General features: G+C 36.0%; 1 protein-coding gene across 10 annotated transcripts in view; it reads right to left on the reverse strand.

Annotated features, from left to right (window-relative positions):
- Positions 1 to 19,567, reverse strand: part of MON2 (MON2 homolog, regulator of endosome-to-Golgi trafficking) — a 105,614-nt gene that overhangs the window by 61,040 nt on the left and 25,007 nt on the right. For all 10 annotated transcript variants that reach the window (XM_053942728.1, XM_053942730.1, XM_053942729.1 and 7 more), the window contains exons 11-25: positions 17,672 to 17,825; positions 14,921 to 15,150; positions 13,702 to 13,783; positions 12,834 to 13,015; positions 11,438 to 11,550; positions 10,316 to 10,420; positions 9,989 to 10,069; positions 9,829 to 9,902; positions 9,660 to 9,750; positions 8,358 to 8,459; positions 6,055 to 6,165; positions 5,213 to 5,388; positions 1,869 to 2,031; positions 1,092 to 1,385; positions 123 to 321 (exon numbers count right to left, since the gene is read on the reverse strand). In XM_053942728.1, coding sequence (XP_053798703.1) covers positions 123 to 321; positions 1,092 to 1,385; positions 1,869 to 2,031; positions 5,213 to 5,388; positions 6,055 to 6,165; positions 8,358 to 8,459; positions 9,660 to 9,750; positions 9,829 to 9,902; positions 9,989 to 10,069; positions 10,316 to 10,420; positions 11,438 to 11,550; positions 12,834 to 13,015; positions 13,702 to 13,783; positions 14,921 to 15,150; positions 17,672 to 17,825 — 2,157 coding nt within the window. The remainder of the gene's footprint in view (positions 1 to 122; positions 322 to 1,091; positions 1,386 to 1,868; positions 2,032 to 5,212; positions 5,389 to 6,054; positions 6,166 to 8,357; positions 8,460 to 9,659; positions 9,751 to 9,828; positions 9,903 to 9,988; positions 10,070 to 10,315; positions 10,421 to 11,437; positions 11,551 to 12,833; positions 13,016 to 13,701; positions 13,784 to 14,920; positions 15,151 to 17,671; positions 17,826 to 19,567) is intronic.

A 19,567-nucleotide genomic window follows, 5' to 3' on the forward strand; every position in this document is an offset into this window, starting at 1 on the left:
CTAAGATTAAGCTTCTTGTCCACTATATTAACTGTGTGAAGAGAATATATATATTTTGTATGAAGAGAACATACAAAAGCAGAAAGTTTATCACTGTGTCTTTTAATATCTATAAATTTTACCTAGAGGCTGCAGTAAGTATCTCCTAGTGTTAAATATTCTTGCAACTCCAGCCAGTGTTAATACCCATGTCTCAGCCCACTGTTTCTCAGCTGTATCCCTTGAATGATGAATGAGAATGTTGCCTCCTCCTGATTCAATCTTCTCTTTGTCAGCTGTCGTAGAAGATTCTCGAACCCTATCCAACAGGTGAAATAAAACCTGTAATAGCCAGAAAAAAAGAGGAAAAATGCAATTTTTCAAATAACATAGTTGTGTTCATAGTAAACCAACAAAAACAGTAATTATTTCATTATCCTCATAATCCTTTCTGTCACTATGTCACCCTGAAAATTCCCTTGTTCTAAACAGTCTCCACAGCAGTCAAGATTAACAATCAGTCAAGTGATGGCCACTTGAGAAGGGCTAGAAATAGCACACTCAAACCTGCCAAGAACAATGTCAGCACCAAGAGAACACTAAACTCAGTGGATCTCAGGCACTTCACAGGTACAGCAGGCAGGCTCAAATATAGCCTGAAGTTTCCACAAAGCACAACAAACATGACTGTGACTTAGAACACAGCATTTGATAGATCCTCTTGAAAGACTCAAAACAGAATGCAAAGCAAGGCTCCATCTAGTACCAAATCAGCCCAGTCACATGACCCTCAAACATCTCCATTTTCACACAAAAGACAAGTCATTCATTCTTGTAGGAAGGAAACCATCTTTTTATAGAACTCTTGAGTAAAAAATAAATAAACAGGATATTATAATTGTATTTTAGAAGACGCTTTAAAGGCTAGAGAAGACAAAGTGTAAAAAACATTCCCAAAACCCAAGAGATCAGATTTCTGTCACCTTATGTTATCTTTAGAAAGTCCTAAAAAATTATCTAAGTGATAATGGTTATTAAATGGTAAATGGTCAATGGTTAATAGAACGTAAATGCTCATTACAAAATCTTCAGAGGAAGCTTACACATCATACCTTCCATATTACTGTGTGCCACGTTGAATGTTGCAGTAAAGTTCCATGAGCACCAATAGTAGAAAACAATGTCTGCCCAGCGCTCTTTCTAACTGCAGGTCGGGGATCCACACACAGTTCTCCAAGTTTGGCATACAGGCATAACCAAAGGCAGTCAAATGGTGATGCAGGATGGAAAGGTCTGTTCAGCAACACTCCTTTTTCTTCTGCCTGTTTCTGCAACACTGCTTCTTCTTTGTTTAGCTCCTTTTCAATTATTTCACCTCTTTGGAAAAAATAATCTGAAATATTCCACTACAAAATAAATAAGACATATAGTGTTGTACAATAAAAATAGGGTAATACTTTAATGATCATGAAATAAATTGCCTCTTATTTTCACAAAGTATTTTGCAAAGTACATCAAGATATTAATTTCCCTACATCGGTGAAATAAGGTCATCACATAAATATTGCAAGGTCCAAAAATTACTCTTCTTTCTCAGCTTTTACGTTCTTGTTATGGGGGCATAAAAATATGTATTAAGATACTGATGAACATGCTTACAATGCAATACTATTTCTTTTAGTAAGGCAGGAATCATGGAGATTAAAGGCAAGATGTGCTCACTCAATTTACCTATGATTCCAAATGACAGCATGGGAGTTCAGTAAGAACCCAAAAAGCTAGGCTGTGGCTTTCATTTGTATAACTGACGAAAGGTAAGTTTTCGTTAAAAAAGAAAAGCAAAAATGAAAGGCAGAAGCAGCATCACTGTAGGTTAATACAAAACTCACCAGCAAACCAATTGAAGTTAAGCTAATATTTAGCTCTTGATTGTGAAGTCCAAAGCTTCCTGCAACTTCAACAACTATCTGCAGACAAGTACATGGCATTGTAGGAAGGAAGTCGGTCACAACCAGCTGAAGACACTGGAATGCAGTCCGTATTAAGGACTCTCTTAAAAAAACAAAATAAAAACAAAGCACACACACACACTCATTTCACATTTCTTCAAGAGCATGGAAATATTTTTAATACAATACCCCAGGAGACAGCATTATTAAATAATAAAAGAAAAAATGAAACTAATGTTTTTGAGAAGAATTTGCACCACTTTAAATTGGTTTTTTGAGATAAAATTATAGGTTGAAGCTTAAAATTCTGAGGAAGTAGTTTAGTCCATGTTAACTACCTAGTGGAGTTGGAAGTTTAGACTTTCCAATGGTCCTTAGCTAATTTTACTTCTCTGTTTCAGAGTTCTAAGGCTTGTTAGTTCAAATGTGTTAGCCAGAACATTCGAAAAAAGCCACAACGGACAAAAAAAAAAAAAACCAAAAAAAACAAGCTTAATTTAAGCATGATAATCTTCCAAAGAGTAAGCTGTTCTGAAGAGTTTCTTGTATCAGCAGTTACAAATTACTTCAAGTATGCCAAACAGGTGGGCAAAATTTGTTTTTATTTCTTAGGAAAGATGCACATTAATATAATCATAGTCTTACTTGCTTCAATACTACCTTATATCAGACAAAAACTTTTCAAAATATCTACCCTTAAACAGATCCTTAATAATTACTTGCCTTCAGAATTAGATTCTGAATACAAACATAAAAATATAGTACAGAAAAGGTTTGCAAGAAGGAGTTCTCAGAAGCAGCAAGGCCATTCACAACTAAAATCTTGTTCAGTGACAGACAAAATGAAGAAATCAAAAGGAGTGGTGGAGTGTAGGTAACACAAAATAGGGAAGCTGCATTTAAATTTCACTGCAGGATTTTTTCAATGTTTAATGGACAACAGAAATAACTTCAAAGTTTTGTAATGCAGAAACTTGGTGTCCTTCAGGATATATATCCTGGGAAAAAAATTTCAGACAATAGACATGTCAGTTACCTATTCCAGAATTACAAATGATTCTTTTTTTTTTATTAATCCAAAAACAAAATCAGAGGTGGACCATTTCCACTGTATTGTAACAACCAACATAATATAGAAACCAGAGGAATACACACGAAACTTCACATGGACAGTAATGGTACAACTAATAATTCTCTAATACGATGAATACTGCAGAGAAATATCCATCCTACCATGTAAGATCAAAGTATTTATCATTGCTATACTGGTAGAGGATAGACTCACACAATATTTCCCCCATACTCATTAGAGGAGTCTATAAATTGAAACAGACCCAAAACTGCTGCATTCCCCCTGCAGTACACAGTTTCAGAGGTATGTGACCTTCAAGGATTCTAAGAGAAAAGAGAAGGAGGCAGGAAATTAAAGTATAGTTCCACCACTCATTTTGAAGTACTGAGTTAATGTGAAAGTAACCTGTCTTTCTAAACTTCAAATGCAGGAACAAATTCAGAACAGTTTTTCCAAATTAAGGTCCCACATTACTATGTGCTTGAAGAAAGGTTTTGAAGTCCCTCATGCAAGTAGCAACAGTGATAAAACTCTTCAAATTGTGGAACTGTCCTTGGTGTTACAGGTGACCACGAAAAGGTAACTATAAATAGAAGAAACTTAAGCTCAGTGGGAAATCTTAAGACTGTGTAGGGCTTCATCTATGCTTAAAATAAACAGAGGCTTTCCACTGAAAAAGTCTTCAAAGACAGGCTTCCTTCAGGTTGGCAGGATAGCACTGTACAATCCAGAAGTGACCAAAGTATGGTTTTTGGTTATCAAAACAGCATTTTCTGTATTTATAAAAGCCTGGAAAGAAGTTCTCCAGGAAGGCAAATGGATTTTTGTCCTGGAATCCAGGATGTTCACTGATCAGAGGGAAGATACTTGTGAATAAAGTCTTGTGGTCAGTAAGTTACTATTTAAAGTATGATAATAGCATCTGCATTTTGTACTCACAACTGTAACTTAGGTAAGAAATTAAGTTCTTTCTCAAGGAAAAGGAGGCATGCTTTATTTTTTCCTACTCAATATGAGGTGGACAAACAGCACTATGTAGTTGAAGTAGATTATTCCATATACTTTGTAGGAGGAGAGTAAGATATAACACAAGATGTTAGTAACATCTTGAGATATCGGCCAGTGAGATATGGGTTTGAGATTTAATGGGATCTGAAGACTGTCTTGAGAAGGAATTTGTGGTGGTTCTCATCCATCACTAACAACAGTGAAAATCAAAAGGCATGCAGGAAGACATTGCACCAAGTGTGGAAACAACAACTACCAAAGGAAGCTTAATTACAGAAAAAGAGGATGCTCACAACCAAGAATGCCAAAATCCTTGGGAATTTTGGTAGGTGCCAGTGCAAACAATACTGGTCCAAGAGCAAAATCCTTCAAGCATTTGAAGGGTCTTTAGGTTTTTATATGACTAGAAGACTAAAGCTAAGGTGAGACAAAAGGAGAGATATGTCAAGGAGAATTCTACCGACACTAGTGTTATATGTTGACCTATCTTGCTGCTAGTCTTGACTAGCACCTAAAAAACCAATAAATATGGTTTGAATGTGTGGGTATAATTCTTGGTGCTTACAGTTGCAAAGGCAGATTTCAATTCATTGCTCATTTCAAAAATACTCATTGCAACTTCATCTCTCACTTTCCCTTGTGGGCAGAGAACAAGTCCATCTCTGCTGGCAACAGAATCAATTTTGTAAGTCAAGGCATTCACCCACAGGCAGTAAATAATCTTCCATCCTTCTGCTACCAGCAACCATTTAGGTAGGAAGGCTTCAAGAAAAAGAGAGAGCTATCAGAAGAAAACACACACTAGATTCTATTAGAAGATTTAAGAAGAAAAAGAAATAATATATAAACTGAGCAAGAGCTGATTCACACAGACATATTGGCAAGCACCAGAGATGTGTCCACCAGATGGTCAAGGTCAAATTAAATGGCACACTGAGTACTCCTCAGTGTATACTGCATGCTGACTACAGGAGAATGCAGAATGGAATCATATTCTGGTCTTTTGGAAGATTAATTCAGTAAAATAAAGTGAGTTTCAGAAAGAATTAAAAAGTGTATTTTTGTTGAGTAAAATTTTTCACAAGCCAAAAATTACAACGCAATTATGATTATTGAAGTGGCTATTAAAGTACAAAAATATCAGCAGAATTTTTTCTACTGTTCTTATCTTACATGAGTTTAAAATTTTATTTCCACCACTTACCCCTGATCACTTTGGATTGCCCCCATGACTCCAAGCACCAATGGCCAACCAGGTCCTAAGCTGTCACCCTGACTCTGTAAAATCTGTAGCACACACTCCAGCTGCTTGATCCTGATATCAGGATGACTAATGTTTGACAGCTCCTTTAGTGGATTCAATAAAAGCAACTGCAGTCTCTAAAAGTAAACAGTAAAGCATATTAAGGATGCTAACATTTAACTGATTCTTAAGTATTTTACGTATGAGTGAAAACATATAGTACAAATGAAAGATTTATTGAATTAATGCAGTAGCTCACTCACTAAATAAAGGGCCTTTGCAGAAAACCTACCTTCCTGGCTCATGTTCTCCAGGTTCCTCAGGAAGTGGCTACAGAAGCTACTACAGTTGCATAAAAAGTGTCATGCAACTTTATGCTCACTCAGCAGGGCTACACTCAGCTTCCACCTCAAGAGACCATGGAAAAATATCCAATAAGTCTCAGTAAAAATATTAGAATGTTTTATTAATAATGGATTGAACAGCTGTAATTTTGAAGGTTAGGCAACACATTTTCTACTTAGCATCACATATATACTACTAAACATTCTGGAATTGTTTTGCACTCATGGGGGTGACCCATAATTTATTTGTTCTAAGAAATGGACATAACATGCAAGCATCACTCGTAGTTAGGTATTTGAAAAATGAAAGAGGATAGGTCATTAGAATGCATGTGGTGGTTCACAACAGTTACATCTGAGTGTTACAGCTACAGGCATTATATACTCAATAGCAAAGTTGTTTTATGAATGAAGGAGGAAAGCATCTGCTCCTAAACTTACTTTTTTTTTTAAACTTACCTGATTTTGAGATAATGGAGGATCATGTCTGAATGTCAGTCCTGCTTTAATGAGAGAAGTTAAAGCTTCTGCTCCCCATTCTCTCATTCTGGAGTTGGGATGCTGACAGACCTGAAAATACAGCAATGTTTTGTTTAAAGTAATTTTTATTTAACCAACATATATAATACATTAAAAACTGGTATTTTAATTATATAAGAATGTACATACAATAGTATAAGAATAATACAATAAATATCTAAATGGTAAAATTTGGCTTCATAGTAAAAAAAAGAAATTTATCATTTGGATAGACATACCTTCTGAATAAGGAAGCAATAGGAAGCAGTGAAAGACACAGAAGGAAACAATGAAAATTACATACATAATTAATGGAAGTAAATTTTCCAAAATGAATAAACTAACTGCTAATTCTGATAAGGACTGATTAAAAAGCACCAAACAACCCTTCAATAAATGCCTAAGACTCTCAGGTTTAACTTAACCTAAAGTTACAAAACTGGAAGGTTCACACACTGCTTAACATAATCAAGTGAGCATGACAGTAGCCAACAAAGAAAGTGTCTTCTATACTCTCAAATACAAAAAGTAACTACACATTGAAGATAAAATAAACCTCATGCTCCAATATTTTAAAAACTTGATAAAGCAACAGTGAGCATCTTTAAGCTTGAGTTTCAAATGTATACCTTAATTTCTCTTTGTCTCTAAATTCACTAAACCTAACAATTTTCCTAATTTCTTTTTTAGAATATAAAAATTAAAAACATTGTGCACATTAATTCAATAGATAGCTAGTATGAACTGTGCTGTATCTAATACATTACCCTCAAACTAATGTGGGAGGTGTACAGTTTCACTGACCACTACACAATTATTCCCACGCACACTTCCAGCCCTAGCTCTGACGGTGTGAGAACCCAGAGTCAAGTCCAAGACAGTACCATAAAGAAGGCTGATGCCTTTAAGTGGTGGACCATTCTATTATCAACCACTAGCCAAATTGAAAAGGTGAACAAGGTAAAAGAGATAGCTTAATGCTTAAAAATGTGGATAAGAAATAGCTGCTCTCCTGATTTAATTACATTTAAAAATTTTATATAAAATAAAGAGAGAGAATTTGAAGTACTTCATGCTCTAATTCTGTCCAGATGACCAGTTCCAGAACCAGGGAACAAGCTATTCCTTCAGGTTGTGTTTAGTTGAATCATAGCTGATGTTTCCTCCTTCCTTATTGTACCTCAACAACTTAGGTTTAAAAGGAAATAAGGTAGTACATTTTGAAAAAAAATTAAAGACTCTATTTCCTACAAAACAGTGGCAGATTATCTGCACTGTGTGGGTAATAGACTGAAACAGACTGTTCCCTAGATGAAAACAGTTTCAAGATGTGGATGGTGAACCTTATTGTTTTGTAGGGCAAATAATAAACAAGAGAAAGACATGCCTGTGCTTTAAGTCTTTAAACCCAGAAGCATCTTTTTTTTTTTTTCTCCTAGATAAAGTATTATGTGGCTTCCATAAAAAGATATGGCCAATCCTTGATACTGGTTGAAACAATGCACTGGTGCTAAGGAAGTATCTGATATATTCTGAATTATGAGGAAGAAAAGCCTTCTCCTTTACCCACTCTAAAACAAACCCTGTTCTTACATTTTATTCTCCTATATACATGTGTGGAGAATTAAAACTACAGTTACATTCAATCACTTGTTTTTAGTTTTCAATTCAAAATGTAAGGTTTTTCTCCTTCATAAAGTATATTTTTCACATTGAAGTTAAAATACTAAAAAAATGCAACAGGATTATGACATTTTTATACTTGAACAGTATTCTCTTAAGGAAAGCATTCAGAAGTTAGCTTAAATATTAAAGAAACAACCAAACAACCAACCCTTTCTTAATAAATCTCCTGGCTTCAATTCTAGGAAGATTCTATCTCAGTATCATTCTAAGTATTTGTACTGTGTTGAACAGTAAATTTGCACTACCTTAATTAGAACAAATACATGAACAATAATTACTCAATCTTTTTAGACAATGCTGTGTCAAAAACATATAAAGACTGACAGCACCATAAAGACAAAGTTACCAAGAGATATTAAAATATTATAATTTAAATATAATAAATTCACTTTTAAATCCAAACCATAATGCATTCAAGTTGCAACAATAAAGTGCCTAAACCAAAATATATAATTTAGATTTTTTTTTTCTTAAATTACACATTAACAACGTATTTCCACAATATTTTCACTAATACAAACTAAATTCTAGTACAAGTGATAAAAGGCATTAGTTACCTCCAGAAGATGACCGGTCAGAGGTCTCCAAAGAATCTCAATCCTGCGCATGTTAACTAGTCCCGTTTCCAGTAATTTAGCAACAGCAAAAAGTGATGGTTCCTTAATAAAATGGAATTGGCGCACATGACTCTGAGGTAGCTGCGATAAGGCGAGAGCATTTTGCTCGGGGATAGTTTTCTAAGCCGAGGCGCAGCTCGTTCCACAGGCCGCGAAGGCCGGGGAGCGCCCGCGGCAAGCGCAGTGCCGCAGGAGCGGCCACACGGGGGCAGCAGGCGGACAAAAACCAGAGCAATGCCGGTGCTGCACAAACCCGCCTTCGCACAGCCCTCGCTCCAACCAGCTTTGTAACGCGTTTACCTAGCAAAACAGCCTTCTCCCCATTGCAATTCTTCAACTTCTAATTATATGTCAAAAAATCTGGAGTATTTAATTTCATCATATCCTCATTATTTATCTTTCATTTGCTTCATAAATTCTCTGCAGGAATATGATGAATTCCCCATTCATCAAACATATCTGCAAATATTTTAAGTTTCAGTCAATTTTACTTTTTTGAAAATCAACATATAGTCAAAATGACTGTTGCACTGAAATCATTATCTCTTTTCATTTCTGCTGATTTCTTACTCTAATTTTCAACTGATTTTAAACACGAACTTTGCTTATTAAATTCATTCTCTCTTGCTGTAATGGCAAAATATAAAACATGTTCTCTGCCTTAATTATCTCTAGCGTAAAAGATTAAGGACAAAATTCAGAAACTCTCCTCTGGAATAAGATTACGACGAGGAGAATATATAATCAATCTTCCCCAATCACAGGATCTTCAACCTTTCTGGGCTAAAGGTTGTTTACTGAAGCTGATATGATTACTAACTATGGTTTTCCCAAGTAAAATATGACTTATTAGGTTTTAAATACCTAATTGTCAGGCTTTCCCTGAAGTCCATTGTAAGAGAAAACTGAAATGAAAATGAGCATCTCACAGAACATACTGTGCTACTCAGCATCCCTAACCTCTGAAATTATAAGGGCTTTTAGAAGTTTCATCCACCCACAACCTTATTAATGGAAACACACGACATTCCTTAAAAAGCACAAGAATGAAATGAGGATGTTCAGAGAATCTCGTAACTGTATGAACCATTAAAAACAACATATTCTCTGGTTCATATTTTATTTTTTAATCTAGAGCATCAAAGGTATTACTGGTTTTAGTATTAGAAATAGTTAAAGAATAAATGTACAAGTCTCCTGCCTGTTTCATAGGAACATCTAAAAAAATAACTCTTTTTGTACCTTATTGTTTCCATAGGCCATATCCATGGCTTCCAGAGACAAGGAGCAAAGGGCATTTATTAAGTGATGTAAAGACACATCGTCAAGGTACCTGAAAAATAACTGCTATCAAAACACTGTCAAGTTTGATATACACATATTATTTTAATTACAATATAAGGTTTCTTACTGTGAGTTTTCAAAAAGCTTTGAAATCATGCTGGATATAGATGGCAGATCAGTCATAACTGCTGTAGTCAGAACCTTGAAAAAAGACAGAAATATGTATTACAATTGTAATAGAAAATACTATATAATCATTAAGTGAAAAACAAACATATCAGGCTTACTGTGCTTGGCCCTTCCACAGCTCTTCCAGGTTTTAATGCACCCCCAACACTAGGCTTCAGTCCCAGAATCCACACAAGATGCTGAAATATACAAAAGGATCATTTTCCAGGCAGAGAAGAAATTAGCATTGTACTCAAGCTAGCCATCAACCTTCCAGCCAAACAGAACTCAAGAGAAATGCTACTGTACTTATTCAAGGCAATTCACAGTACACCATGAGAAGATTCAAACCTTCTATTGCTTACTGAGCAATTGAAAACCAAATTATAGCAAAACACCAAGGCATAACAGCAAGGCATAAATATTTCCTGTGAGGGAAATATTACCTGAAGGGTAGCCAGGACAAGTTGCCACGATGTACCAAGAACTGCTCCATGGAAGTGAGCTAAGTTAAGTAATGTCCTCATACACTGGATATTTTTTGAGGTCAGCTACGAAGAAAAAACAACAACCAAAACAGACATCCAATTTTTATCATTCTACAATCACAGTGTTTCTAGCAAACTTCCAATTTTTACTGACGTGCTTTAAAACTTATTTTGTTTGCACTACTGATATATGTTTTTTTAGAGAAGTAGTTCAGTATCTCTCCTTCTCTCAGGCTTATCTTGGTGAAGCTGAATATGAGTACTTGAGTGCTGCATCCAGCAGCTGTGATCTCCAACACTGGAAGCACATCCTTCTGTTGGAGGGCCACCAAGATGATCAGAGGGGTAGAACACCCCTCCTATGAGGAAAGCCTGGGAGCATCAGGGTTGTTCAGCCTGGTAAAGAGAAGGCTTAGGGATGACCTAATTGCAGCCTTCCAGTACCTGAAAGGAACTTCCAGGAAAAACAGGGCAAGAGCATGTAGTGACAGGACAAGAGGGAATGGGTTCAAATTGAAAGAGAAGAGGTTTCAGTATTACAAAAGAAATCTTTACTGTGAGGCTGGTGAGTCACTGGACCAGGCTGTCCAGGGAAGTAGTCGACGTCCCATCCCTGGCAGTGTTCAAGGCCAGGTTGGATGGGGCTCTGAGCAAGCTGGTCTAGTGGAAGGTGTCCCTGCACATGGCAAGTGGGTTGGAATGAGATGATCTTTAAGGTCCTTTCCATCCCAAACCATCCTGTGATTCTATGATTTGATCACTGCCCTCTCCTCCCAGTTTCACATTATTATAATCAGTCCATCTTAAGTGAACCTCCACATATGCACAACACGGCTGAGACCTAGAGTTTTCCAAATGGAATTGGATAAGAACTTCTGAGTTAGAGTCAGAAAAAAACAAGAATAATTCTTTGCAATTAGATAACTTTACTGTCCAGGCTGCTCCAAATTAAAGCCTTAGGATCATAGTTCAGCTCACCATTATTTGTAAGAATGCTGTGCATCTGTAGCCTGGTTTTGAGACACACTGAGATGCAGGAAGTAATTAAGCAAAGTAAGATCATTTACAAGTTGTACTTACCATAACTGTTCCCTGTGGCTGAAGAGCTAAGGGTTGCCCTACTGCTACAACTTGCTGGTGAGATTCACTTGAGGGACTAATCATTTGAACATTCTGCCCCTGAATGGAATATGCTGGAAGAAAATTGAAAAGAGAAGGAAAAAAAAAACCTAAATTTAAAATCCAGTATTTACTTGTAGTAAGAACTAACTTCTGGCAAACAAACTCCAGAAAAATATTTTTACAGTGTTAGCTTTAACATACTCCACTTTGACATCTTTGGCTATATTTAGATTACAATGTCATTGTCCTAGAGAGTTAAAGATCCAGCAATTACTCCCTGTTTCTAACTATTAGACATTGCTTGCGATACATTTATATATTTTATGTCAAGACTGAAATATTTATGCTTAAGATACAAGCATTAGAGTGTCTCAGTCCAGTTTTTCATAGTAATTGTGTGTAAATGGTATCTGTGTGCTACCTGATAGTAATTGTGTGTAACTGTGTGCTACCATTCTACCAGTGCACTCAGAAAATGATGGTGTCATTGATGCTGTATCATGGTATTTTTCCAATATGGGACTCCAGGACACCAATTTTATAACTCAATTGTAAAAAGAAGAGCAACCTACACAAAATAACTGACGTTCCCTGATATCTGTGTAGTTCAGTCATATGTACTTCTTAACAGAATTACAATCTAATAATACACTTAGCTGGTACACTGCACGGAAGTAAGGGTCCTTGTTCCCAGAGTAAGATATTTTTGTTTTATATTAAGAGCTCTAATGTTAGATTCACCTGTATATTCTTCAGGTAGTAGCTTTTCGTAGTAAGTAGTAATTCACTTTCAAAGTTAGAAACAGAGTACATCCTAAACCAGCATATATTATGAATTACAACATTCTCTCAAGATGTGGGACACATCAGTTCAGCTTTCTGTAGGCTGTAGAGAACCCAGAACTTATATCTTCCACTTATGCATAAGTATTATCATCACTAGACAATTGTAGATAACACTGTAGTACATCACAAATGCAGGATGTTCTAGCCAAGCTTTAGAATTCAAGATGCTCAGAGACTTTCTCAGATTTTGAATGCCTTAATTACACATCCTAGCAGATCTTTACAATGGTAGACAGATCTCAGAATTTGAACTTTTGACATATGTGAATCTTTCAGGAAATTTCAGATTGATGATATTAGGCTGATGAATTTTAGATTGACAGCCAGCGAATGCTGCAAGGCTAACCAGTTCTGGAAAGCAGGTGATCTAGGTGCTGTCTGAGGATTCTAACTTACTTTAATATAGCCAAATACTACAGTTGCATGTCTTTGGAATCACATCCTGAAAAAAAATTGGATTTAGAGGACAATATGAAGAACCACAATTAAGAAAAATGTATATATTTACATTTGCTGGACAGAGCTGCAGTTGTACTGTTTAATACAGTAAGGGCGTAGTGAGGAGGCAAGGATCCTTTGCAAATGGCAGTAATAAAGGCATCTCTTGATGTTACAAGACCCAGTCTTCCACAAAGTGCAGCCATGGTCAATTCTGCTTTTAGAATATTTTCAGTGGCAGCTTCATCAGTGCTGAAAGAGTACACAGTGTTCAGCAAGAATTAATAAAGAGCAGAGAAACAGGCAGCTAACCAAAACTGAAAGCCATAAGAACATATAAACTCATTAACACTATAAATATTGAAGAACAAGCATAACCAATCAACAAAATTTTTCAGAACAACTTCCTACAAAATTTGACTTTACTTCTCAGTGACGTGGTAAATGAGACTATGCAAAGATATTTTAAATTATTATTAGAAAATGGTGTTTGATTACAAAAGGCTCTTTGAATGAGTCAATTAATTTACCACAGTCATTTCCTACTACAAAGCTTTTCCACTTTAAAGATTAGATTGTACTAACAAGTACCAAGACATTACTCTCTTACTTGCAGTAATCAGGACCTGGCATCACTTCAATATGTTGAAACATGCAAGCAAAGTAAAAAGAAATAAAGATAATTTAAATAGTTTAAATGCAACCCTTTGAAAATGCAGTTAGTTGTTCTGTATTGAAATACATTAAAGGTTGATGTTGTACTTCTGGAGACTTTTGTGTCATTTACTCATTCAGTCTAAGCCACAAACTTGACTGCTCAGATGCCATGAGCAGCACTTCTGTTCACAATTGTCCATTTGACTATTATCAAAAGTCAGTTCAAAATATAGCTTGGAATATCAACTTAGAAAAATCAAGATAAATGAAAGACCAGATACCTTGCATCAAGTAGAAGGGATAGAGCAGCCAGAAGACCACACCAACAAGCATTCACCATTTCTTCCCAGACAGCTCTGCTAACTTAAAAGGAAGACAAACTTTTTTATAGCAGAAACACAGTGGTTCCCTTAATAACTTTCAATTGTATCACAAACAAAATGCTTGTTATGGTATCTTTTGAAGTGTCTTTTTGTATGTATGTTTACACAGTCGGATATTTTTGCATCCAGAAACACACACTGGTATTATTTAAACAGCTTGTATTTAAAGTAACATTTCCGAGGTAAAAAAAATTGCCAGGCAATTCTTTTTCTAAATAGCATCAAAAAACCATCACCAAAATCCAACTTACCATGGTATATATAACCACTTTTGATATTTGTCTATAAAAATAAACATTCAGAAGTGCAAAAATATGGAACAAGAAACTCACTGGAATTTTGCAGTGAAGTAAAAATACTCTGCCGTGGTATCTATAATTCTCCATAACTTTTTTGTTTCTTTTGTTTAATAGGGAAGAAGATACTGGTCTAGCAAAGGGGTAGCTGCCCAGCCCATTTGCACACCTACCTCTCTCCCCCGGGCCACTGCAAGCCCCCGGGCAGGGCAGAGCTGGTGCCCCACAGCACCGCGGAGAGCGCCCCGCTCCCGAGGCAGCGCCCGGGAGGAAGCCCTCTGCTTCCCCCCGTCCTTTTGGCAGCCCCGGTGCCTTGGCTCCAACTTCAGCTGCACTGCCTCGGCTTCCTGGGGCACGAGCCAAATTCACTGCTCAAACACAAAACTTTCTGTACATACAGGACCCTCCCCATACAGATGCATTATATGTTCCACAGTGACAATCTTCCCAGCAGTTCTGCCTTTAAAGAAGTTCTTGTCTATATATTGCAATCTTACTAAAAATTTCTCCATTAAAACATGCCTATTATCTTGTTCCTACAAATATATTTTTCTTTTAACATGGTCAAAATTCCATTTCTGCCAGTCAGGTTGTTTATTGTGACCTTAGATCTCAGTGTTCTACTTGTAGCTTAACACTAAGTCAAGTATTTTTTTAAATAGAATTGCTGTTCCATTAAAAAACCCAACAAAAAATCACACTTCATTGAAAGTTTTTATATATAAATAAGAAACAATAAATTTAAGCAAAAAACATGAAATTTTAAAATCTGCTTTCCATAAAACTCTTGTATTTCATATAGTTTTTACATTTTCAAATACCTAGTTCTTTCTCTGATTGGTCAGAAACAGACGGCAAATCTTGCTCTGAAGACTGTGCTGGTAATGAAGTTGCCTCTGTTGTGGTTTGAATGACAGTTTCTGCCTCTCCCAACTCTCCTTCGATCATGGTAGTGATACCACGGACAAGATCCAGCAAACAGTGAAATGCCACTGACATTGCATAGCCCTCAGGAATTGTAGGTGGCTCAACTTTGTCTAGCATCTCCAAACTAAAAAATTGAAAACATGACAAGTGTGTAGCAATACCACTGTTTTTAAAAACAATAATAAAAAACAAGATTCCAAATGAATGCTAAGTACAAACAGGCCCCAAATACAATCCTTCAAGATTTATTGCAACTCAAGAAAAAAACCTTTAAGTCATTAAGTAAAAAAGTAAATGAATGACTAAATAAGACAGCAACCAAAAGGGTACAAACCCTGAATACAGATCTGCAAAAAATATTTCTAAAAATACACTAACACATATAAGCTAGCATCATGAATAATTCTACTTGTAGTATTATTTTACTTAAAGCCACTGCAACAGAACTTATTCAGAAGAATACAAGTATCTAGGAACAACACAGGAAATACATCAGGAAGTCATGACAGTGTAAACATAGTTATACCAATTTGAGGACAAGCCAGACATTCTATTATCTTTGAGTCCACGTGACTAGAAAAGCCTGTCGATAACTAGATATTACATGGCCAAGTACTCATCACCTACATGCACAGGTAGACAATGGAAGTTATTTGTACAAAGAGGATATGTCTACATGATTCACTGCTGAAAAACATGCAATTAAAACATCACTATACTGGAACAGCAGTCTCATTGTCACTTTTCTCCATCTTTTACTTTAAAAGCACATAAAGAACTGCTGAGTTACAAATCCAACAGAAATTGTAGCTGACATAGTAGAATCTCTACAAGTAGAGAAAGTCTGTTACAGAAACTACCTGCTACCCCAACAATCATTATTTCATCATTTTTTACTCTACAAACTTACAAACTACTTTTTAAAAAGCTACATAGTCCAGCTAAAATATACCAAATATACTTTTATACCCTAGTGTCACCACTCTTGTCTGCACAAAGATTTTTCCTTCTCCCAAACATGCCACACTTCAGTTATTTCCTAGAGATAGTTGTCTCATATCTGGGGGAGCAGGAACTAAATCAAATGGTCAGCATTTCATCCTCTATATAATAAGTAAGTGTGACTATATATACAGGTCTAATCAAAATTATTAATGAGTTTTATAGTTACAATATATTCGTGAGATAGAGGTCACATACTTTTACTTTTGAAGATAGAAAATGCTAACTACTGAATAAATTATATAAGTTGTTACTGTTACACAGCAATGGTCGTGTAAAGTCTTGAATAGTTTGTCTATTCCTCTTAACATTTAGTTCCTGAAGTAAAGGGGAAGACAAGGCATAGAGGTCTGTGGAGAAACTTGTGCAGAAGTATGAGATGTGGCCATTGTTTGAAAATCTAATGGCAGCAGAAGTGAATTGGTGCTAGGATGTGACACATTACAGCAGGTCATCTCCTTATACAGAGGGACTACTGACAAAAGCACAAGATAGGACAAAAAATCCTGCTGTGAAATGCTTGTGACAACTCTGTAATCTTATACAAAAGAAAAAATGCAAATATTATGCAGAGAAAATCAAAGAGTCACTTGAAGTATCCCAAAGGTAAAACACAAGCGAGTTTAGAGCAAAACAGGAGACTATGATGGTGGCTGCAAGGTTCTGGATCCAGTTACGAACAGATAGCAAGAAAAAAGAAAAGGAAGAAAAGTGGAAGTTGTAGTAGCTGACCAAATTAAAAATTTGTATTCCCTGAGAACAAGCAGGTAAACTAAAACAACATTTATGTCCACTGCTAGAATAAAAAGTCAACTCATACACATTATCTATTGAAATCTGAGGATGATTTTTTTTCTTCTTCATGTCAAAGGCAGATAAAGGAGTTCCTACCCTAAAAATACTGAGATACAGGCTATTTGCAGATTTCACTGAATTTTAGTATACCAAAATTTTATGGTGGTACAAATAACTTCATGTTTGGAAGTGCTTGTCCCTCAATGGTCATGACTGACATGAAAAAAATGCACTGTTTAAAAAATAACATAGTATTTGCAGCTTTAAACTGAGAACGCCATCTCCATTGTACAAAGTCATGACAAAATAATTTGCCATTCTAAGGAGCATTCGGAATCTAGCTTTTGTATATAGGTCAATACATTGTTTGAAATGACAACCAGACTGGCATCTACCACAATATCCTGCTTAATAAAAACTGTAAATATAGTAAAGCTGGTGTGAGAAAGGTATTTTTCATTCCCAATGATGTCCTGTTTGCTTAATGCCCTTTGTGTTTGCCATTAAAAAATGCAGCAACAGGTATTCCAAAATTGTTATGTACTACAGGGAGGCCTAAAAATGAAGAGTTAATACAGGTAATATGGTAGGAAAACAAAATCCAACTGATGCTAAAACCATAGGGGACTTTCCAATCAGAATCCAGGGCATGCAAAAAAAACGCAAAAAAGACCAGAACACCTCCCAGAACACCTCATGGCACCAACAAAGAGAAAATTCCTAATAGACTTCAACACCAGTGAAACAAAAACCTCAATATTCACTAGCAAAAAAAAAAATCCTGACATTATCAAATTCAAAATAAAAATACTTGTTACATACATTTTCATAAAGATAGAGGTACTTACTATGTAGCTTTAGCACTGCCTTGTACTGTTACATTCAGGATGGGAATCCAAGTGCCTCTGTACTCAAAAGCAGGTAATACAGTAGCACCTCCACCCATTCCAAGCATTCCTGGGTTAGTTTGTGCTGAGCCAGTATTCCCTGATGCATTGCTTCCTGTTCACAAAAACAAAGTGATAAAATGAACCAATCTCATATTTGTGATCAACAAACGTCCTTTTACTTTTTCTGTATTTAATTTTTGCGACACCAGGATTAATCCGAAGACACCCAGTTTAATAACAAAAATCAACAATAACAATAAAAACTATTTCTGAGCTCCCTCTGCTGTCTAAAATAAAATCTTTTGTGCACTTCATTGATGCCAGCTGCCTAATGTCCAGTCAGAATGTAATGTTTCCATGAACGGTACAGCAACATTGATAACATTCAGTGAATGAATCAAACTTACACAGTCTTGATGAAACAATGTATGTTTTAGTGAAGAGTCAGACAGATACTTGAAAGTTAAGGATAATTTACATAGTTGTATTAAGAACTCAGTAGCTAGAAAGTTTAATTATTTCAATAACAAACTTCCAAGATTTCAGAAATGCAAAAACTACAGGAAGAAAATCAAAGAGAATGGCAAGATTTGAATCTGTTCTGTGCCATGGTAGAATAAAACAAACCCCATCAGGGAAGAGGTGACAATATGCCAACCAACAGCTAGGAAGGGACGAATTTTGGTTCCAACTGAGGAAGTCAAAAAAAGTAGCTAAAAGAACAAGAAAGTATGTATATATACACTTCCGTCATAGAGAAGGACATCTCTGCTTACTAAGAACAGGTCCCACAAGTTCAGATTCTTGCTGAAGAGACAATGGGGAGAGAGAGCAGAGTCCCCAGAATGGTGACTCACAGTGCAACTGCCATTTTGGTGTGCTTGCTTTTAATATGTGGGCAGTAAGCTACTAATTTAGGCAATAAACTCCTAACTTAGGCAATATGAATACACAAAAGCTTATGTATGCACTTTAACACAGTAACACTTAACAGACCTAAACAAAAAATATCATGCTGCTAAACACATGGTTAACCAAATACTGCCACTAACACAGTTACATTGGTGTAATTTTCTATGATCCCACTGTGCAGTCAGACATATGCAATTATTTTTGTATTAATCTAACTCATTAAAGTGAATGGTAAACATTGCCCAGTATAATAAAGGTGACACAGAACTTCAGTAGATGCAGCTTCCAACTTCTATGAAACAGGTAGCCTGTTGCAAGACAGAGGCTCAAAAATCAAGTCTATAAGGAGTGTAAATGTCCAAAGCCAGACTGGATAAGGCTTCGAGCATCCTAATCTGTTGGAAGGTGTCCCTGCCCATGGCCAGGGGGCTGGAACTAGATCACCTTGAAGGTCTCTTCTAACACAAACCATTTTATGATCGCAAAAGACAGCCTGCTATGAGAGGACTTTTATAATCAGAACACTCAGTTTGAGAATTACATTGCATTGATCTGCTCTTTGCATGTCAAATATAGCCATAGGAGGAAAAAGGTAGAAAAAGAAATGCATGAGAAAGTGACATGAGAAGCATTCAGACAGAAAGAAGAAAAAAGGAAAAGAGAAAACAAACTGAAATAATTATCCAGCGAAATAGGAACAGCACTAGAGGTATGACCCTACTGCAGCACTGTTTTACTCGAGGCAAAATTTAGGTTTTTAGAATTAATATTACAGAATGGCCTCTCATATGTGCATGTTACATGGTGAAAAGTGGTTTTCTGTTTTACTTTATGATAATTAAGCTAACCTAGAAATAATACTGATAGAAATGTTCTATCAGCAGCTGTATAGACAGCTACTGAACAACAGACACTGACACAAATTTCCTCATGCTATCACTG

This window comes from Vidua chalybeata, chromosome 5, assembly GCF_026979565.1.
Source record: "Vidua chalybeata isolate OUT-0048 chromosome 5, bVidCha1 merged haplotype, whole genome shotgun sequence".
Classification (NCBI taxonomy): Eukaryota; Metazoa; Chordata; class Aves; order Passeriformes; family Viduidae; genus Vidua; species Vidua chalybeata.